Raw genomic sequence first — 21,977 nt, 5'->3', positions numbered from 1 at the left:
GCCCCGTCCGCTGATAGGCTACGCGTCACCGCGGCCTGCCCGGATTGGCTGGCTCGCGTCGGTCATGGCAGGGGCGGGGCCAGTCCGTGAGCGGGCTCGGAGCGGGGCCTGGGCGGTGGGTCCCGCGGACCGCCTTCTGCTTCTCTATCAGTTAATTACCCCCGACCCCCGCTTCTCTCCAGACATTTCTAGCCATCAGCCTCGCTAATTCTTCCAGCAAGCCCTTGTCGGCGCGGGTTCCGGCAATGATGTCATCCTTGCCTGCGGGCTGCGGAGCGCCATTGTGACCAGCGATGATGACGTCACAACAAGCCAGATGACATCACCGAGGCCCGGGGCCGTGGCCGGGACCCACTGTTCAACTTTGGTCATACACCTACCATGGCATTGCCCAAATCGATCACTTCCCAAATAACCTTTCTTCACTAAAAATGTACCTCACGTCACCGTGGCAGGGGGAACATTAGTTCCTGCCTTAGAGGACAGTCTGACCTTGGGGAGATGGACATAGACATATAATAAAAAGTCAAATGAGGGTTATAAGCCAAATGCTAAATGATCGGCTTGGGCAAGAGGTGTGACAGGTGCTCAGAGGAGAGAGGGAGCAAGGCTGGGATGGTCACGGTGTGGTTGGGGAGAAGGGAGAAGGGGATTTGGGGCAGAAAGAGGGCCTAGAATCAGCCAGCGCAGGCTTCATCGGTGTCCTGGCCCTTTGCCCACTGCATTTCCCACGCAGTTTTAGGGCCTTCTCCACTGCAGACTGAGAGGCCTGCAAGGGCAGGGACCAGGTCCTGCTCCTTCATCTTTGCTCCCCCGCTCCACACACACACACACCCAGCTCACACGACCTGGTGGCCTGGCACTTCCAGAGCAGGGTGTGGGTTGTTTTGGCGAGTTCCTGCCTCTCTCCCAGACTGACCTTTCCTCCTCAGAGCTTCCTTTAACCTACTCTCAGGACAGCAAGGCAGGGCCAGCTGGAGTGAAACTGTGAAGCCAGCCAAGCCCGGGCTCCTCATCCCCAGTTGGGTCTCCACTTTCCGTCTTGCCAGCTTTGTGCACCTTCCTTCGGGAAAGGTGCAGGCAAAGCACTGGACTTGGAACCAGATGCCCAGACACAGCTCACTGGCTGGCTCTGTGCCCTGGCTGAGTAGTGGGCCTCAGTTTCCTTGTCTGTAGACTAGGCTCATCATAAGCCCTTCTTCCACAGGGCTGCTGCGGGAGGTGAAACGTCCCAGGAGGAGCTCTGTAGACTGGCCGGTGCGGGTCACCATGACCGGGCAGCCCAACCCTGGGGGGGAGCCCTCCTGGCCACAGCACTTGTTGCCGCCACACAAAGGCCCACTGTCATGAAATATGCCTACAGGACCGCCACACAGCTATACTCTCAGGAATTCCAGCCACACCAGACTGGCCTCCTTAAGGCCCTCTCACATAGGGAATTGACTGCAAGTTCCTTGGGCACAGGGTCCTGTGTTAGGTGGTGGGGCATCCCCGCCAGGCCCACAAGCTTTTGAGGCACTTGGTGAACACTGCTGACCCCAGCCCTATCCAAGCCCTCTCTCCCCCAAACACTGGGACTCACAGGGCCGAGAGTCAGGCCCCCGGGACTGCAAAGCAACTTATCAACATATTTGCTGTGTGTGTGTGTGTGTGTGTGTGTGTGTGTATCAGTGTGTGTGTGTGTGTGTATCTGTGTGTGTGTGTGTGTGTGCACACGTCGGTTTTCACATCTGTGAAGTGGGGACGGCGTTGGTCCCAGACTCCTTTCTGCCTCACAGGGATGATTTGAGAGAGAATGAGGTCATGTCTGGCAGGGCTCTGAGAGCCTCAGAGGCAGCCTAAGATAAACACCAGACTGCCTGGAAGAGCAGACTGCAGCAAACCACCACTCCACTCCCCCATTATCACTGGTAAAAGCACTCCTCCCCTGTTAAGTGGACCTAATCACCCCTGTGGCGAGGCACACACGAGGCATCAGGAAAGCCCCTTGTTAACTGAGAAGAGCTGCACAAGCAGAGGGCCCTCAAGGCAGTGCACCCAGCCCTTCTGGGAGTGCCGAGGGAAACAAGAGAAAGGAGACTTTCTCAAGGCATTGGGTGGACGACAGCACACACTCCACGGAGGCAGCGGAGGCCCTAAGACCCACAGGAAAAGCTGAGGGAGGAAAGGGGCTGAGGGAGAAGCCTCGGAACCAGAAACAAAGTTCTCGTTGAAGTTTGCTCCGCATCCCCTATTCCCCGAGAGGGTGGAGCACCAGCTGGGGAGGTGAGGGTGGCGGCGCAGCATGCTGGACAAGAGCAGCGGAACTGGTAGATCTCCTAGTCCAGTACTCCCAGCACCCACGGGAGCAAAGCGGGAGGCAGCCATTTCCAAGCACAGGACGCACATGCGCGTGTGAGCACATGCGCAGGAAGGCAACGTAGGCCACGTGAAAACAGGGCCTGGGATGGGCGGGCAGGCAGGGTGGGGCAAGGGCGTCCATGGCTCTAGAGGCCTCTGCGGAGCAACAAACACCGTCCCCTTGCAAAGCAGGAGAGTGAGGAGGGCAGTAGCCCAAGGTACAGGGAGGGGGAGGTTTGGCTCAGGCCCTGCCACCACTAGCTGGCTGACTGACCTCAGGGGAGCCACATCTACCCTCTAGGCCATCTGCAAGATGCAGACATAGGTGGAACCTGAAACCAAAAAGGGACATTAGTGGAAAATTGGTGAAATCCCAGTAAACTCTGTTGCTTGGTTAATAGTGCACGGGTAACGATTTCTTGTTTTGATCACTCTTTGTGTAAGATGTTAACATGAGAGGAAGCTGGAGGAAGGTACTCAGGAACTTTCTGTACTATGTTTGTGACTCAACTCTAAATCTAAAATCATTTCTGAATGAAATTCTAAAAATTATTATATAAGAAAAAAGAGGGGCTCCTGGGTGGCTTAGTCGGTTAAGGGTCTGCCTTTGGCTCGGGTCATGATCTCAGGGTCCTGGGATAGAGCCCCTCCTCGGGCTCCCTGCTCATTGGGTGCCTGCTTCTTCCTCTCCCCTGCACTTGTGCTCTCTCTCTCTCTCCCAAATAAATAAATAAAATCTTTTTTTAAAAAAAGGAAAAAAGGAAACGTCGGCACTGATTATCCACATGTTGGAGTCACTTCCAGCTCTGAGAGTTGTACTTTGGTGACCTGTGGGCCAGTGAGAGGGGCGGGAGCAGAAGGTGGACAGTGGGGATGCTGGGAGAAGCAGAGGCCCCAAGGCAGCTCCGGACTGGGGGTGAGCCAGCTGAGCCTCCACAAGGAAGAGGGCCACCAGGTGCCCCCAGGCATCTCAGGATCAATCCCCACCTGGACTGGCTTCCTGCCCAGGGCCAGTCCTGGAATGTTTGGCCCACCTGCTGTTTACAAGAGTCAGACCCAATATGCCCTTGAGGGTGCTGTGGCCTGCCATGAGATGGGAGGCAGGGCAGAGAGGCCCGTGGAGAAGAGAGAGGCCTGATGACTGGGCCATCTCTCTTCCCACAGGAAGGACCCTGTGTTTGGGGTTCTGGGATGACATTAGGACACAGGTATATAAGATGAAATGTAGGTAGGGAAGGGTCACTTGGTGCCACTTGGAACATGGTCAACTATAAAGTGTCTGTGTTGGAAGGAGGACAGAGAGGACAGCAAGCCCATATGCAAGAACCGTTCAGGGCTAAGACTAATGTAAACAAGGCTCCAGTCAGGAAGATTGGTTCAAACCCCGATTCTGCCACTAGAACTGCTGTGTGACCCTGGGTGACTCAATCCCAGCCTGCCTCTCTCCTCTTCTGTAAAATATAAATATAAATAAATAATGTCTACCTCAAAATCATGGAAAGGGGTTAAATAAGACTGGTTAAATGAAAACAGCGGCAAAGTGTAGGAGCTCCTTGATTTTCTTTCTTCTCTACCCCATGAGATTATGAAAATAACCTAGCTCTGCAAACAATGAAGAAACTGGATTTTTTTTCTCTTTTAAATGAGGGTTGGTTAGGTGAATCACAGCAAAGCCACAGAAGGGAACACAAGCAGCCATTTAAAATGAAGGTTAGGTAGCAACACAGAAAATGCCCACAACACAGTGTTAAAAGAAAGAAACCAAGTACAAAACACACCAACTCAGTCACGTATAAAACAGCTCCTTGGTGAAAATACGAGGAAATACACCAAAATGCTATTCAGTGGTTGGGTTGGGGTGAGTGGAGGTGAGCTTAGAGGTGACTTTTTCCTATTTTCTCAATGTTCTGAAAGTATATTAAATTTATAATAAAAAAATTTTATTTCATAAAAAAACATTCCCCAAACCACTGCAGGAACAATTAGGTACCCCAAGAGTCAGAGCATGCTGGCTCTACGATGTACAAGGACAGAGGAACAGGCAGAGCCCCACAGAGGGCCCCGGGGGTGGGGAGGGGCTGTCAACTGTCTCAGGCAGCAAGCCAGTCCTTGGGAAGCGGGCCTGGGGCCAGCCACGGGCGCTGAGGGCAGACGGCTAGGCAAGAGCTCTTCTGGGTCACACTCCCAGAGCTCCAGGTCAGGTCAGACAGGAGAGCTGGGGTAGCCTGCAGTGCCGGGCAGGCTGGGGCTCCCAGATCTCTGTCGCCCCAGTGCGCACAGGAAGGCTGCATGCGGCCACACCCCAGGGCTCCGCCTTGTCCGCTGTCTGCTCTCAGGAGCATCCTCAGGGGCAGACCCCTGGAAGGTTCCATATGCTCCTCAGTGGGAAGGAAGGATCCAGGAACCAGGAAGAGGAGCGGGCAGGGGTGTTTGAGGTCCCTTGCATCGTGCCCCCCAACCCCACTCCATTTCCTTGTCTCCCCTCCCTCCGAATCCATGTGGCCTGCGGGAGCAGGGCCAACCACTCCAGCAGCATTCACAAAACAACAGACTTTAATGGAAATCATGAAGGAGGGAGGCGAGAAGAGGGAGCAGGGACAGGGCATTGCCCATATCATTCCCTCCAGCCAAGCCTGGGCAGTCTCCTGATGCCACCCCCACTCCCCACACTTCACTGTTCTCTGGCAAAAGGGCAGGATTTCAGCTGCTCCTTGTCCAGCATGCCTGCAGTGAGAAGGGCCACCCTGGAGCCCAGTGAAGATGTGGGTGGTGTAAGCAGAGCTCGGCACAGGTGGGACAGTAGGGGATGAGGCAGCAGAAGGTGTTGCTTAAGCCAGCATGATTCCCAAGGTCCCCCAAGGAAGGGCATTTGTCTCTTGGGCTCAGGGGGCAGGGGTTGGAGGGAGTCATTCACCCCCAGTGTGGGCCTGGTACCATGGAGAGGGATGCAGGAACAGAGCAGGTGCCAGCCTGCGAAGGGCAGGTGTGAGCTTCGATGACACTGTGGTTTTTGGCTTTAGGGACCAGGTTGGAGCGGGGAACAGGGTGCCCTGCCTGTGCCCAGAGTGGTGCTTGAGGGATTGATCAAAAGTCCCCAAGTCCCCCAGCATCATTCTCTGCTGAAGCTGTGCCAGGACTGAGCACCTGGTCTACCTGCCCCCCAACCTACCCCGGACACTGGGGATCCCTCTATTTAGTCTCCTGTAATGTTCCCACAGACACCTTCACTGCTTGGAACACAGCCCAGTCCATCTAGAAGAAAGAGAGAGGACAAGGTGTTTACAATCACATTCTGGGGCTCTTCCCACCAAGAATGCCCTTCCTGGGCCCAGGCTGGCTGGTGCTTGGCGCAGAGTGGATTTGCCGTGCCATCCCAGCCGCCCTCCTGGCCAGCATCACACTCACCTGGGCATAAAGCAGACGGCGGTCAGGGGACAGGCTGGATCCCTGGTGGCAGAGCTGAGCAGAGAGGGCAGAGGTCTCAGGGGACAGGAAGTGCTGAGTGACGCTCACGGTGCTTACCAGGCCCTGCACCTGTGCCACAGAGCAGGTGGGCAGAGGGTCAGCGGAGACTGGGGCTCAGGCATCCTCCCCCTGCCCCTCTTGTCCCTGAGGTCTACTTCCCATCATGAGCCCCACCCAGCTCTCAGAGAACGGAGGCCCTGGATCCAGCACCAGGGACTTCAAAGGGCGTGGCCAAAACCAGGCCACAGGGAGGCCAGAGATGGCACAGGCAGGGTGGGCATCCGAGGACACGAACCCCAGTAGGGCTAGAGGACTTCCAGACCGCTCAGCTTCTCCTCTCCTTACAGTGGGATGGGGCTTCCTGCCCTGCCTAGCTCTCGGGGCATTGGGAGGAGCGATGCCGGAGTGGGCAGGGGACTGCTGTAGCACTGTGATGTCTGCTCTGGATGCTTCGCATAGTCAGAGCACTCTGCAGAGACCCTGGCCTGCTGGGGAAGCACCTGGTGGGGAGCCCCGGCAGGCACCAGCACGGCCTCTCCAGGGGCCTGCAGCAGGGTCCAGCAGTTCACGCCCCACTCCTCCCGCAGGCGCCGCCGCAGCCCTGCATCCAGGTAGCAGCAGCCTGGGGTGCCAGGCTCCAGTTTGCCTGCTCCGGCCGGGCACACCTCAAAGAAGAGAAGGGGGAATGAGCAAGGGAAACGAGGAAAGGGCTGTAGGATGGGACATAGACTTCCCAAAGGCCAGGGGCACAAAGGCCAAGGGCTGAAGTGATCAAGTCTTGAGGGGCAGGCAGGGGCAGTCACAGGGGAAGGAGAAAGGCTAGTGGTGAGGGGCTGGGGCTGCTCAGGTCGGCAGAACAGAGACTGGTTGGACAGCGCTTAGAGGACAGGATTAGGGGCTCCGAGGCTAGGGATCTAAACCCCCACTTTGCTAGAGGCTAGATGCCTTAAATAGCCTCTGTGTCCCCGGCCCTGGGCCCCTTTCTCCAAAAACCCAGAAAGATGCCTTGCATGATCCCAACTCGTTAACTGTCTATACCAGCAGCTCTCAACCTGGAGTCCCGTGAATGTCGTGAACTGTGTGCTAAACTGTAGGTCACTGGATAGCTACAGGTCCCCAGGGGGACCGTCTAAAGCATCCATCGGATTCTTCCAGGATCCCAGATCCGGCAAAGGCCACACAGAAGCTCTGATGCCCCGTGGATTTAGAGGCTTGCCTGCCAGGCTGAGACCTCTGAAGCAGGCTTGGCTATGGGGGGCCTTCAGCAGCCGAACCAGGGTGGGGAGCTCCTTGGGCAGACAGGGATTCATGGGAGCCAGAGAAGGAGATGCCCAGGGAGTACCTGCAGAGGCGAACGCCAGCATCAGGCTCTACCTGGCCGCCGGTCAAGTCCACCCCTTCAATAGGACCTCAGTGATTGTCCCTGTGCTTAGCACTCAGGGTTCCCAGACGGGGCCATGGGGAAAGGGAAGGCTGGTGAGCCAGGCTGGACCCTAGGGCAGCCCCAGGCAGGTGCAAAGGCTCTTTTGGCCTTAGAGTCCATCATGGAGCTAGATCAGTGTTTCCCAGGCCACCCAGTGAGGATATCCCCTCAAACCTTCTCCGTGAATCATCAGGTTTGGCCATATGAGACTGCCTAGAGCCACCACACCCAGACTAGATGAGGCCATCTGTGTATGAAGGTGTGCTTCTGTCTGCTTCCTTCGGCGTGTTCCAGCATCTGTGTGTACCTCTACGATCCCTGTGTGTGTGTCAGTGTGTCTGCAGATATGCATGCCTGTGGGCAGGAGGGTGATGGCGGACAGCCGCATTAACCCCTGCATGTCGGTCTGTGCGTGCGTGTGTGTCTTTAGCAGGGGTGACACTTGCTGGATGTCTTTTTCCCAGGACAATCAGGGTTCAGCTGGACTTTGGAACCACTGCGTCTGCCCTGACCTTCACACTAGCCTCCCACCTCCCCTGCCCCCTGGAGCTTCCTACCTCCTGCTTATCGCCTCATCCTCTCCTTCCCAGCTCCTTATCTTGGTCCAGTCTTTCCCACCTTGGTCCAGTCTTTCCCATCTACCATGCTGCTTCCCTCAGCCCTCACTTGCTAGCACCCCAAAGAGCACCTCCTCAAAGATGTAGATCGTGGAGGAGGGCGCAGCAGGAGGGCATCTCAGACGGGCTTCCCTTCACCCTCTGCCACCCGGAGCCCATGCAGGGGAGACTGTCCCCCCCCCAGGAGAAACAGGGACGTAACCTGGGGTGGGAACAGCCATAAGCTCAGGTCTCTGCTCTACCACTCGGCCTCAGTTTACTCATTTATAAAATGGGAATGCAGCAGTGCCTAGCACACAGGGTGGTTGTGACAATTAACTGAGATCATGTGCCCAAGGCCCTTATACTGGGCCTAGCCTGCAACAGCTCCTGCTCTCCTTTCACCTTCAGCTCCCTGCTCGGCCCCTGCTCTTTCTGTGTGCTCTACCACACAACTCGTAAGGGCCCAATCTGCCTTCTCTGTGTGAGTCAAGGCTGTCCAGCTCACCTGGGGGGTGGGGAGAGTGAGCACATGGGGCACGCGCAACAGGGAGAGCTTCAGGGGGCTGGGAGCCCCCACTTCTAAGGAGCACGAGGGCAGCGCAGGGGAAGGGGAGGGCTCCCGGCTCCTTCCTCACCATCTGGAGAAAGCGGCGGATGCGCTGGGCGTCCTGGGCCCGGAACACGTGCCACACAGTGCTGACCTGGCTGCCGGGAGACCAGAGCCCCTCCCCGTCCAAGCCTGAGAGGAAGTCTGTGGAAAAGAAAGAGCTCAGGAGGGCCTGGAGGGAGCAGAAACAGCATGTCGAAATGCGCGGATTGTCCAACCCCCTGCCTCTGGCCCAGGACCCACCTTTCTGCGCCCGGTGCCAGGCCGGCGGTGAGGCTTCAGCATGCACCAGGATGCTGACCAGGTCAGTCACCTCCACACAGAGGTTCTTGGTCCCCAGGTGCCCACGGTGTGGACTCACCCCTGCGCGGAGGCAGAGAAGGGACCAGCTGGTCATGGGCTCCAGGACTTCGGCACAGACACATGCGCCCAGAGGCAATAGGCATGGGATCAGGGGCTGGGCAGGAGTGGAGTGGGCACTCACCATAGGCTGCCCACAGCTGGGGCTCCAGGGGACGCAGGGCAGGGCCAGGTGGGAGGTAGGAAGCCAAGTTGAGTTTCCCATGGCGGGCACAGTACTCTGGGAGGGGCAGGCTGGCAGCCAAGTTCTCCATCCTGGAGGGAGTGGGGTCATGCCCAGCAGGCTCAACCCAGACACCCAAATCCCCTCAAAGTCCACCACTACTGGGGTCGCTCCCAGAGACAAGAGGGTCACAGGGTGGGGGGCAAAGGAGGAGGGGAAGTGAGGGCAAGGGGCTGGGCAGAGGCTAGGCAGGTAAGGCAAGCCCTTTCTCTTTGGTACTATACGCACCTGCAGGTGTCCTCGTCCCCCAGAGCTCTGTGTAGCAGGAGGACGGACCCCTCATCTGACTTTGGGCGAACTAGGGGAGGAGACATGCCATTGGCGGGGGGAGGAGCCTCCTTGCTCAGAAGACCCGGCCCCCTGGCAGCAAAAGGGTCCAGTTTCTGCCCTGGGTTCTGCTTCCGGCCCCCCCCACCAGGTCACCATGGGACTCTGTTGCCACCTGGCTCAGCCTCCCAGCTCTCCCTCCCCCACCTCAGGGACACTTACTTTCAGGCCAGGAGAATCCCTCCCAGAACGTTGCACTGCGGAGGCCTGTGGGCTGGGGAGGCCCGAGGGGGGTCAGTGCCTGCACCTGGCCTCCAAGTGCCCCAAGAGCTTCTGTCCCCCACAGGTTGCCTTGCAATATCCTCTGTATCCCTGACACCAACACGGGCTGTAATGAGGAAAGGCAGAGGGATGCAGGGAGAATGGATGGGAAGCCGACTTGGCCAGGCCACGGCACATTATAGGGGACACCAGACCCGCGAGGGGACCAACCCTGTTGCCCACTCCAGGTGACAGACCAGGTCTACCTGGGCCTTTGGATTAAGGCTCTGAGGGTAAGCGATGCCGGGAGAACTGAGAGCCAGGAGGCAAGGAGCCTCACCTGACCCTGCCTCCAGTGCTCCTGGAAGAGGTGGAAGCCTCGCTGAGGCCTGGGCTCCTGCAGCCACAGCAAAGCTCCGGGAGGAGGCAACCGGGGCCGCACTGGCGAGAGGGGCAGACCCAGGCCTTTGCGCAGTCCCGGCCCGGCCCGCAGCCCCGGCCCCAGGGCTTTCTCCTGGATCTTCCGTTCCACCACCTGCGCGATGATGCTGTCCAAGATGTTGGTGATGCGGTCATCCTGTGTGGACGGAAGGATGGAGGGGCAGGACAACTCAGGACGTGCCTTACCCCACAGGGAGGGCCAGCCCAGCCTCTGTCCCCGGGCCCCCAGGCCTCCCTCTGTGCCCTTGCTCACGCTGGGCAGGGCAGGAGTGACCGGGGCAAAGGCCATGTGTATCCGCTCATGCCCCAAGCAGAGTTTGACAGCAGTGGAGGCCAGCAGTTCACAGAGAGAGGGACAAGGTAGGGGCCCTCGGCCGGCACGGTCCTCTGCCGGGGTCTCGGTGGAGTCCGGGGTCTCTGGCAGGGAGGAAAATGGTGAGGGGCTTCCTCTTTCTCTCGAGGCTCCACTGCCCACAGACTCTGCCCTTGTCTCCTAGCCAAGTCTCTCTCCTCACTAGCATTGCCAGGCTCAGCTCTGCTCTGGAGGCGCTCACCTCCCACGCCTGCCGGCAGCTGCTTCCCAAACCTCTCTGAAGGAGGGGCTCACAGTGGGGGTCTGACTGGAGAGGAGTGAGGGGACTTGTCCTAGATTTTATTTTGATTTATTTTCTCTGGAATGACTTGAGAAGAGTGTTGGAGATTACGGGGGCGCAGGGTGGCTAAAGCCATTCCAATCTCTCCTGGGGACGCCAACCACGGCCCAGCCTCCCCTGCACAGTCCAAGCAAGGGCCCGGGGAGCTGCTCACCCTCTTTGATGTCCTTGGTCCTGTTGGTATCCCCATTGCAAGAAGACTGTGGAACTGGGGGAGTGTTCTCTGTCGGCTCCTTCTGTTAAACCCATCCACCACCCCCCAATCCAACCAGAGATTTTAAAAACGGCAAACAGCTCAATCCAATTCAACCCACAAGTATTAACAACAGACTCGAAAATTGTGTTTACAGGGAGCAAAACGTTATGTGATATAACACTGGGTGCAAAAAAGTTGCTCACAGAATTCCACACACAGTATTGATTTAAAATATACAAAAATAGGCTGAACAAATATATAGACAAGTGACTGGAAAGAAATATGTCAAAAATATAGCCACAGTGGCATTATAGCCTATTGTTGTATTCTTCCTTATACTTGTTTGTATTTTCCACAATGGGTGTGTACCACCGTCTGGCACACAAAATGCATTCAATAAACTATTTCTTGAACAAATCATTTTTATAATAAAAGCATGAACTTTATGAAAACCTTGTAAAATGCATACTGAGTGCCTGCCATCTGTGAAGAGCAAGGCATAGAGGGAAGGTGGGCCCATACCCCACCCGCAGGGCCGTGCCTGGGGAGTGGAGGGACAGGGCCCGCCAGCGAGCATCTACAGCATGACCGGGCAAGTGCTAAGCTGGAATGCGCACAGAGTGGGCAGGAGCTCTGAGAAAGCAGAGAGGGAGGTGGAGCCGATGCTTCAGCTCCGTCCATGGATCCTAATCCCCAGAGGAGAGTGAGAAGTAGCTTGATTTTATCCAGCGTCCATGTCCTTCATCCCCACCAAAAGACAAGGGCCAAACCCTGCCAGTAATTTCCAGACACACTGCCGAATCTTGGGCCCACCAGCTAGTGCTGGCACCTGTCCCATGCCCAGCTTCTTACCTGCTGGCCCCCATCCCCAGGGGCCCACACCCGGGCATCAGCTTGGCAGGGGCAGTGCCCCCGGATGTCAAACTTGACCCAAACTTCGTGCATGGCGGTGCTCAATTCTGCCAAGGCTGTGAGTAGGGGAGGGGAGACGGAGTTTGGTAGTGAGTGTGGACAGAAGGCCATCCCTGCGCTGCTTGGCCTCACCAAGCAGGAGGGCATGGGATTGGGCTGAGCCACATCCAGACAGGAAGCTGCTCTCCCCCAGGACCCGCCCTCTGCACGCCCCACCCCTCCGAGATGGCTCACCCTGGCTAGAAACGAATTGGGTGAGCATCAGGGAACTGGCAGTATGCCCAGCCTCTTGGGGACACTCCTCCGCGGACTCCTCCTGAGGGCCTGTGGGATAGGAAGAAAGAAGCTGCAGGTCAGGAAACCAAGGTAACCACAGCTTAGAGTCAGAGAAGAAGGACAAAGGCATGGTATCTAAATCAAGAATCCATAAAACATGGGCTTTCTGGAACACTTGGGTTCAAGAATAACATAGGATCCTTTGCTTGCAGAACGCAGAGCCTTTAAAATGCTGACATGCGTTGCCAGACTCCAAAATGATCTTGTAGAATACAGAGTTCTCAAACGTTTCTGACCCTGGAACTCGTTTTGGCTACCTCTACTGGAACACCGGGAAATTTTAAGCCCTTGGGCAACTGACTGGAGCCAAGAGAGAAGAAGCTGAGAACCATGAAGAGAGTAAGACTTGGGATCAGAAGTTCTGAGTCTAAATCCTGGACCCGACACTTACTAGCTGTGTGACCTTGAACAAGTCACTTAACTTCTCTGAGTTTTTCTTATCTGGAAAAATGGAGGCAATAATACCCACCTCACCGTGTTGTAAGGTTTAAAAGGTGCAAGCTGAGCAAAGTGGGAGGCATAGAGTAGGCACTCGACTTCTTTTAAGGGTGGGCAAGGACACAGGCGTGGCCCTCTGATCTGGGGAGAGGGAAAAGTCTGCTCTAAGGGGCATTGAGCCGTGGTGGCTGAGGCTGGAGCTGGGGACGGAGGCTTTCTTGGGGTAGGCAGCCCAGAAATGGCCACAAACCTTAGCGCTGCGCTTCTGAGGCCCCCGTCCCTGCCCTCCCGCCCTCGGCCCCCGCTCCTTTCCTACCTGTTCTGTCCCTGGCCCTCCTCGCACCCGCCACGTGACCACAGGCCACACACAGCCTGTGGCTGCAGCGGGGGCATTTCCAGTGGGTGTTGAAGAGTCCACGGCGGCAGCGGCTGCAGCAGCGTGCGGCGCCTGGGTTGTCCTCTGTCCCGGCCGGCCCCTGGCCTGTCGACCACGGGAGAGCACAGGTCAGCAAAGGCTCAGACCACAGGGCCCGTCTGAGGACCTCCTGGCAGGGATGGAGCTGAGCAGGAGCGGCTTCTGCTGTGCGGCCACCCCGAGGGGAGACAGACCCCTGACAGCCTTTGTAAAGCACCTCCCCACAGCACTGGCTCCAGAAAACCCTCCCAGGCACGGTGCAGGCCTCGTCTCCCGACCATTCCGCCTCGGGGATTTCCGCATCGCCCTGAATGACCGATCCGCACTATTTCCAACACAGTCCTGCGCCCACCGCCCTCCGCCCCGAACTGGTGACCCTTCAGGGGACTCTGTATACCAGAAGAGTGAAGGCCTCAGGAGGCCACTCCTTCCCTCACCCAGAGTTTCTGACTAAGCCCTCCTCGGTCGGTGGGTGGAAGGACGCCAGTGAGCACGCGTTCATTTACTCATGCAGCCAACACCTTGGCCCGTGTGGGTCTGAGTGCTGAGGACTCAGAGCTGGTCGGGGCTCATAGCGGCCCTCCCAGCGCTCACACTCCAAGCGGGGAGATGGGCCCAGGCACACAGCAATGATCATGACGGCACAGGGTGGGCACTGGAGTAGAGTGGGGTAGAAGGACGAGGGTGGGGATGATGGGGGCAGCAACACAAATGGGCCCCAAGTGATGAGTAAGTGTTCATTCATCGGGGAGAAAGGGAGGGGAAGGGCATTCCAGACAGAAGGAACAGAGAGTGCCAAGGCCTGAGGGGATGGACAAGCTGGGGTGAGCCGAGGAGGACGGGCCACCGGGTGATGTGGAGTGCTGGGAATCCAGGCTAAGGGAGTGGCAGGCTAGACCGGCTGAGGAGAGGGGGACGGCGCTGGACTCTGGGACAAGAGGGAGCCACCAGTGGGCCCTTACCCAGCTTGTGACCTTATGCAGGAGTGTGCGCACATTTTCAAATGCATACTCGGGGTTGTGGGAGGGTGTAGGAGGGAGAGCCTGAAGCCAGGGGACCCGCTGAATGCCTGGCACCCCACCGGTCTTTTCACATGGACCCAGACCATAAACCTCGAACAGCAGGGAGGGCCCCCGCCTTCCAATGCCCCTGAAGACACTTGGCACTCACCCTTGTCTCCCCAGCAAACCCAGAAACTCTTAGGCAGCTGGACTGCCCCCGGTTTCACACCCTCCCAACGGCCCTCACCCAGGCAAGAAACTTTAGAACTCGTGTGGACTAGGAGCCTAAGCCAGGAATAAGGGCACAGCAGGGCAGGGGCTCTCCCAGTTGGTACCAGGATATACAGCGCTAATGGGTGGGAGAGGCCCACACTCTGCAGGCCCCATGCTCCCTGTCAAAACATGGTAACCACAGGATCCAGCCTTCCCGGGCTCTTGCCTGCCCCACGGGTCCCGCTCACCTGCCCGCTGGGCCCAGGCCAGAGCTTCGCGCTCCCTCCGCAGCAGGCGGCACAGTCGGTCCCCCAAACCACTCAGCAGATGCTTGGCAAGGCCCTTGCTGAGCCGGGCCTCGGGGCCAGACCCTCCTCCCGCCTCGCAGCTGGCTGCTGAGTCTTCCTCCTGCTGCCGCTCCTCTCCCAGAGGCAATCTGGAGACAGGGCACAGGAAGATAAGGAGGGAGCCCCGACCCGGAGGATGCTGGGGGCACCCAGGGGCAACAGCCTCACCTCGGCACTCGCTGGGCGTGGCGGGCCAGGCCTCCCACCTCTCCAGCCGCGTGGGTACAGCTTTGGTACTGAGCCGCGCCCGCCAGGGGAGCCGAACGAGAGGTACCCTGAAGCCCTGGGTCCTGGAGGATGGCCCTGCCATCTTGGGGTCCTGAGGAGACAATGAAGCTGGTCAGGAGTCTGGGCCTCCTGAGCTCCTGTGAACCCCAAGCCCTGCCTTTAGCACCCAGCCCACCCACACGCGGAGCCAGCCCAGCCCCTAGGCCCTGGTCTTCAAAGCCTGATTTGGAGCTAGTGAAAGTGAACCAGACAGCCAGAAACTTCACCAAAAGGGCTGGGTGGGGAGCCTGAGAATGCCCTGACATGGCCTGGTGGCCGAGAGGAGAGGTCTGCTGTGCAAGCTTGGAGCAGCTGGGGCGATCATCCTGCCCCAAGTGCAAGATCCAGTCAGTGTAGACTTTGTTTTATCTTTTTTTTTTTTTTTTTTAAGTAAGCTCTATGCCCCAACACGGGGCTTGAACTCACGACCCTGAGATAAGGAGTCACATGCTCCACCAGCCGGGCTGGCCAGGCGTCCCTCAGTCAGTGCAGACTTCGGATAGCTCCGCAGTGGGCTTAGTGGTACTGCTGGCCTCATGTCAGCGTGAGGAGACAATCTGGGCATGGGACAGAGGGTGCTGGAAGGTGAGAAGGCCGGAGAGTTTCAACATAGGCCACAGGTGCAGTAACCCAAGAAGGGAGAGGGGCCAACAGTTCCCAGCCCCGGCAGAGGCCTGCGAGAGCACGGACAGACCCATGGCAGGTGTAGGGGTGCCTGGGTGAGGCCACTGAGAGCTTCAATCCAGGCCCAGTGGTCCAGGAGGCCAAGAAACCGAAGTGACCCTGAAGAGCTGAGACTGGGGCTGGCAGTGCTGGAACCCTCCATGAAGAACACAGCGTGACAGAGGGTCCGGGATGCACCCAAAGTCCTATCATTGGCCGGGTCGAAACTGAGTTTCCATGATCTGGCTGGCCAAGGGAGGAGTTGTTCGTTCCCGGGGTGGGACAAGAGGTCCTTCAGGAGGGACGGTCCCCCATACAGGGCTATGCGGCACAATCACAAAGATGAATGTTTACTAAGGGCTTACTCAATACAGTGCCAGGAAGTCTTCAAAGCCCTTTATGTGAATTATACCATGTCCTCTTGCGGCTCTCTTTATGAGGTGGATGCCATCTTTATCCCCATTTTAGAGATGAAGAAACTGAGGCCCAGAGAGGTGAAGTAACCAGCCCAAGGTCACAAAGCACCAGGCAGCAAAGTCAGGACCCAGGCACTCTGACTCCAGAGGCCATGCTCTGAGCATGTGACACTGCCACTGACACATCACAGCTTGGGCGGAGGCAGATGGAAGTAAGAAGCCACTTGCTGGCAGGCTCTGGCTTATAGATGCTAAGAAACTCCCAGAGAACTGTCACACATGGGTAGGAAACCAGACCACTTGTGCGATCCACTCACCAAGGGCCTAACGACCCCACACGCCCGCAAAGCCCCAGTCCTGGCCGCCCCTTCCCAGGTAGGGCCCCCTGCACCCTTACCTCTGTGGTCATCCTGCTGTCCGGCCTGCACCTTGTTTCCAAAGGACGAGTCCAGCGTCTCCTGCCAGCCTCTGGCCCCCTGCCCCATGCTGCCTGGGAAAGGGTCGGGTGGGCGCTTGGCAGCTGGCCTTCCACCTGCTCCCTGGACCTCAGGGCTGCTTGCCCTCTTGAGGGCCTGCAGCTGGGCAGATGGGCTCTCCTCGTCCCCAGGGCAGCCACCTGGACACCCGAACTGCTCAGAGTGTCGTGTGAGCCATGTCTTCTTTAGCTTGGTGTGATGGCTGGGTGGGCAAGCCCTGGGACCAGAGGCCTTGTTTGCTTCCTCATTGGATTCACTGGGCCCGATGGTGCCCCCCTCCTGGCACTTCCCACACAGGCCAAGACCTCCATCTCTAGCAGGTGGGTGAGATGAGCAACAGTCGCCCTGGGTGGTAGGAGGCCCAGGAGAGGGGCACCTTGATGTGGCAGATGGCCCCAGCTGGTACCCAAGGCTCCCACCCCCCGGTACAGCCCAGACGTTGCCAAGAGTATGAACCAGGCCAGGGGGACAAGTGGGCCAGGGGGTCCGGGGAACAGCGTCTGGATGCCCCAGGAGGAATGGGCAAAGGTTCTGATGTCTGCCGACTCCTGCCTCTCCGTCTCTCTGGTGAAATGAAGGACGTTCCGCTTCCCCAGCTCTCTGGAGATGCCCACCAGGGGCTAAGCCCAACAACCCAGGTTCCGCGGTTGCCAGTGGCTCCTTTGCCAGCCTGAGAATGCTTGGATCCTTGTGGTAAAAGCCCTAGAGAGAGGAGAAGGGGTGGAGCTCGTGCTGACTTTGATCCTCAGTGCTTCCAGGGACGAGGAGAACAGATGACCAGCAGGTGTGAGCCTGTGTGGCCTTAAGGGGGCAAAACACTGAAGACCTCAATACTGGATGGCAGACCCTGCTCCCTGAGTGCCTCCCCACCGCCCTGCTACCCCCCGGCCCCGTCCCTCCCTGGGATTTCTCAGACCTGCGCACAAATACAGCAACAAAAGGGTTAGTGCCTGCCACCACCGAAGGGCCTCCAAGGATCTATTCGGATTGTTCGGTGACCACTATCCTACTGGTCTTAAAATAGTTGAAATCTTATTCCTGGGCATGGGGGTGGGTTGCCTGGGGCGGGGGTGGGGTGGGGAGGGCAGATGCCTTAGACACAGGCCATGGGGACACCTGCACATCCCACTCCCAGACGGAGGGCCTTGTCTGCCCCCCTCCCCGACCCCAGGAAGAGACCACATATTCGGAGGCCGCAGTTCCTAGGACCTTGTTCTGGGTGGGCAATGAGAGTCAATCCCTGAAATGGCCCAAAGGCAGGGAAGGCACAGTGAGATGGAATCGCTCAGAGGAGGATTTGACTCTGTCTGAGCTGACAGGCTCCTCCACTAGGGTACCACCTTATGCTTTCGTCAGAACGAAGAGCAGAGTGCTGTGGCTTGACAGGGCTGTTTGGGGATCACTCTTTGCTCCAACACTCACCTTGCTGCCCAAACCAAAGGCAGAGGGCACTTTGGGCTGCCCCCCTGAATACACCCAGGGGTGTGGGGCCAGGGGCCAGTCACACGGACGCTCTGGGGGCAGGCTGGACACTAGGTAGGGTGGCAAGCAGGTGGGCATCCAGAAGGGAGCTTGCTCGAGGATCTTGGTCTCCAGAAGGAAGGGGCAGTGCAAGGGCCGGAAGGCCACAGGGTCACTCTTGGGATGGCCACCACTATGCTCAGGAATCAGGGGGCCATAGCGAGGTGGGCACGCTGAGCCACAGAGTGCCAGTGGGTGGGTAAGCATCGCCTCCTTCCAGCGCAGCCCCTCCTTGCTGCCCAGCCAGCCGGCCTTCCTCTCCCCATTGCGGGGGCCTTCTCCCTCCACCAGTGGGAGCGTGTCTTTGGGGCTCTGGGGAAAGCCAGGGGGGAGCCAGGAGTCTGGGGTGCTTAGAACACCCCTCCAGAAGGGAGCAGGCTCTCCCAGGCACAGTGTGCCACGGCGCAGACCATCTTGAGGCAGGGTATCCGGCTCCTGTGCCAGGACGCCATTCTCAGGGGGTGTCTTCTCCCAGGCTGGGCTGTCCTTCAGGAAGCTGGGCGTACTCTCCATCACTCTCCTGCCCTCATGGGGCTCTCCCAGAGGGGGTCCCTGGAGCATAACCAACAAAGCGTGAGCTTCTTAGGCATGTGCCCCAAGTGCCCTACCGCCTGGTGCAGAGCTGGGCACCGCCCTGGCAGCACCAAGGCAGCTCAAACCAGTAAGGCAAGTGCCAACCTACGGCTAGGCTCCACGCGGCCTGCCCACATGCAACTCGAAGGACCTGCCTGGGTGGGATGCTCAAGTGCGGGGAGGTCACCCCTTGCCCCAAATGCCTAGGACGTGACAGCCCACCTGGGCCGGAGCCCTCCAGCAGAGACCTCTGTTTCTAGGATGACCTGTCCTTGCATTTGCTGAGCCTGGACCCTGGGCACAAGCCATGGGGCAGGGCAAGGGGTGAGAACCCAAAAGATGAGGTCGGTGGAAGGTACTGCACTAGGGGACAAGAAGGCAGGATTCTGGCCCTGACTCAGCACCTGCTGTGTGACCTTGGGCAAGTCATATTGCTCCTCTGGGGGCTCAGTGTGCCCTTGTGTAAAATAGGGTTTGGAAATTGGGAGCCTCAGAGGCCTCTTTCCACATTGCTGTCTGTGGTACGGGGGGTGGTGCTCACCTACCCCCAACCCCTCAGCCCCACTCAAGCTTGCAGGGCTGGGACGTGCAGGCAGGGTGGGCTGGAGTCCCTGGGGAGAGCCGCCAGGCAGGGCTACTGGCTGGTAACTCTCCCTACACTTGGGCAGTCCCTGGTGTGTCTTTTCCCAGCTCTCTACGGTTTCTTGGCTTCTGAAGCAGCGCCCCAGGACAACTGCTGGGGGCTGAGATCTCCACCGCACCCCCAAGGGAAGGAGCGAGCCAGCCCAGGAGAGGGGGATTAAGAGGCCTCAGCTGGGACGGGTCAAGCTGCTACAGTCTAGCAGGCAGTGCCAGGGCCGCTGGCGGCCGCTGCTAACTGCAGCCTGGCAGGGGGAGGGAAGGAGGCGGGGAAAGCGGGCCGGGCCCCAAAGAAAGGCAAAGGAGGGAAAATTGAACGTGCGTGCAAAGGACTAGGGTGACAGGTGCCACCAGAGCCGCAGCGCTCTCCCAGCGCGGCCCCCTCGGCCGGCTAGATGAAGCCGCAGGACGGAGGGGAGGTAGCCCAGGAAGCCGTGACAGAGGTCGCTCAGGCTTTCTGGGACCACCGCTCCGTCGCGGTCCAGCCCCGTCGGGTATCCTAACTTTCAGACCTGTAGCGCCGCCCGGAGAAGCACAGGGAGCCCACTCGCTGCGCGCGGCCCGGGCTCGGCTAAGAAATGCCCCGCTACAAGTGTCCCCAGAAGGCCCGTCCCTGGCGCCCCCTCTCGGCGCTTACCTGGGCTTCGCGGGCGGGGCGCGGCGCGGGCGGCGGCGGTCGTCGTGGCCGGCGCCCGGCACCCGCTCCCCATGGGCCGGCTCCGGGGCCTCCCGGCCGGCGAGCGAGGACGCGTTCTCCCGCTCTCCGCTCAGCGCGCTCGCGTTCTCTTTCCCCCGGGGCGGCGGGGGCGCTCTAGGGCCGCAGGTTGGAGGGGTCGGATTCCGGGATCTGCAGGATGCGGCACACGGCGCGGATCGGCCGCACCAGCTTCTGGGCCGAGGCCGTGGGTTGCGCCATGGGACGCCGAGACTCCGTGCTGCGCCGCGGGGAGGGCCGGGCCGGGGCTAGGGAGCGGGTGCCCCCGGAGGGAAAGTGGGAGCCGGGCCGGGGGGAACGTGCGCCCCGGGTCGGAGATGGCCGAGTAGGGGGGAAAAGGCCGAGAGGCCGGGGGAGGGGGTCGTGCCTGGAAGTGGGGGCCGATCCCGGGTCCCAGGAGAGAGGCACCAGCAAGAGCGCAGCACGGCTCAGCGCGGCTAATGGAGGGAGAGCGCAGCGGACAGCGCAGTGGGACCTCTCATCGCCATCGCCAGACGCGCAACTGAGAGTGGGGAAGCTGCTCCGCCGGTTTCCTCCTCCAGCACCCTGCGGGAAACAGGAGCCCGTGATTCGGCGGCCCCGCCTGGGCCTGCCCCCTCCCGGGCCCCGGGGGCTTCCGCCAACGCCCCGGCGATGCCACCGGCTGCGCACGGGGAGAATGAGCCCTTTGTTCCCCCCTCCCCCCCGCGGCACCCGGGCGCCTGCCGAGAGAGGCTCCCCCGGGGCAGCGTGCCAGCTTCCCAGCCGCCCCACCCTCCCGTGGGCCCGGCCCCGGAGCCTGGCAGGCGGGCAGCACCCCCACTATAGGTGCCAAGCCCGGGAATTGGAGCAAAGGGCGGGAGGGGCCGGACCAGGCCACGGTGGGGCGGGGTGCCCCCCGGGGTGCTAGGGCGGGGCGGCTGGGAGAGGGCAGTGCCAGAGCTGGCAGGGGCAGTCGGGTTCTCACGGGTCAGTGATGGGCGCCTGACCCACGCCAGCCGACCCTGTGCCTCCTGGAACACTTGCTTGTGGTCCTTCAGCTCTGGCACACGGGCACACGCCACTGGCCCATGTCTGCCTGGCCTCCTCCCCATTCGGCCAAGCTGCCCTTCACCATTCTTGACTCAAGGCCCCTTCCAGGGCCCAAGAGCAGGCACCGGGTCCCACCTTAGCAGTTCTGGGGGTACCTAGGCTCTAGTCTGTCCCTACTCTAAGGGCCTGTGTCCAGAGAGGAGGTGGGCCCAGATGAGCCCCAACACCTGCTCCAGCCTGGTGCTCTGGGGGTCTGCCCCATCCCAATTCCTAGTACTTCCAGGCCCAGCACTGGAGAGGAGCCCATGGGAGTGGCGCCTGGGAGGGAGCAGAGAGGAGGAGAGGAAATGGGAAAGCAGGGCACCCTCCACCCGAGGAAGCATCCCGGCTCCTCTGCGGGGGTGGTTCCAGAGCACAGACACAAACAGACAGATTCAAACACACACAGACAGATTCAGACACACATAGAAACCCACACGCCCAACGGGCACTTCCCTTCCCTGCAGGCCCCCACTTCCCACCCCACAACTCCCCTGCCTCCCTATGGAAGCCATCCTTGGCCTGCCTTCACCCAGCCTGGGACAGAGGCAGTGCCACCCCACCCACCCCCATCCCATCAAAGGGTTGAGCTCTCAGATGCCTCCAGCCTGGTCCCAAGTCACCAACCCTCTACCATCCCTGGAGAAGGGAGCCATGAAGAGCTGGGAGGGAGCTTTCTCCCAAGAGACTGAAAGAGAGGCAGAAATCCTTTTACCAGTTGAGGAGAAGAGGAGGGGGCTCAAGAAGAGGAGGCCAGAGGGGGCCCCAGGCAGGACTTGGGTCATGTTGGCACCACCTTACTCGGCCCCTCCACCTCCCCCCAGAGGCCGCTTCTGTGGTGGGGCAGGCTGGTAGGGGTTGTTTACACGACTGAGTTATTAACACTCCCTTCCTCCCCCAGCTCCCCTGAGGGGTGGCCTGGACCTGAGTGTGCCAGGGGAAATGATCGTGGAGGGTCTAATGTGGACGGCAATGCCAGGGTCCCAAGCCCCAGACCCCCCCAAACAAAACTGGCTCCAGGGTACAGATGGGGGGCTGGGGTGTGCCTTCGGTCCCCCATCTGTGTCCTCTGGCAGCTGAAGCTTATGTGAAAGTGTGGGGGCGGGGGAGTCTTTCAGCTTAGGGCCTAGAAGAGGCTAGGCAGGGCAGGGTGGGAGCCT

The 21,977-nt window shown here is 59.4% G+C and overlaps 1 protein-coding gene across 2 annotated transcripts; it reads right to left on the bottom strand.

Annotated features, from left to right (window-relative positions):
• Nucleotides 1-4,875: 4,875 nt before the first annotated feature.
• HR (HR lysine demethylase and nuclear receptor corepressor) lies at nt 4,876-20,305 on the bottom strand. 2 transcript variants are annotated; one of them, XM_002914796.4, is made up of 19 exons: nt 19,690-19,819; nt 17,742-18,392; nt 16,241-17,021; nt 14,666-14,816; nt 14,399-14,586; nt 12,838-13,002; nt 11,982-12,071; nt 11,688-11,803; nt 10,794-10,875; nt 10,240-10,403; nt 9,886-10,122; nt 9,507-9,672; nt 9,246-9,315; nt 8,919-9,049; nt 8,678-8,797; nt 8,463-8,578; nt 6,306-6,470; nt 5,746-5,874; nt 4,876-5,592 (listed from the first exon to the last, which is right to left on the bottom strand). In XM_002914796.4, exons 2-19 carry the CDS (start codon nt 18,351-18,353, stop codon nt 5,530-5,532), a joined length of 3,546 nt encoding a protein of 1,181 aa, XP_002914842.1. In that variant the 5' UTR covers nt 18,354-18,392; nt 19,690-19,819; the 3' UTR covers nt 4,876-5,529. The 2 variants fall into 2 exon arrangements, with proteins under 2 accessions (XP_002914842.1, XP_034517180.1); XM_034661289.1 differs by lacking the exon at nt 6,306-6,470 and having other exon boundaries at nt 19,690-20,305.
• Between the last annotated feature and the right edge of the window lie 1,672 nt (nt 20,306-21,977).

The sequence above is a fragment of the Ailuropoda melanoleuca genome, chromosome 5, assembly GCF_002007445.2.
Source record: "Ailuropoda melanoleuca isolate Jingjing chromosome 5, ASM200744v2, whole genome shotgun sequence".
Lineage (NCBI taxonomy): Eukaryota > Metazoa > Chordata > Mammalia > Carnivora > Ursidae > Ailuropoda > Ailuropoda melanoleuca.
This window is presented reverse-complemented; position numbering and strand designations above follow the sequence as displayed.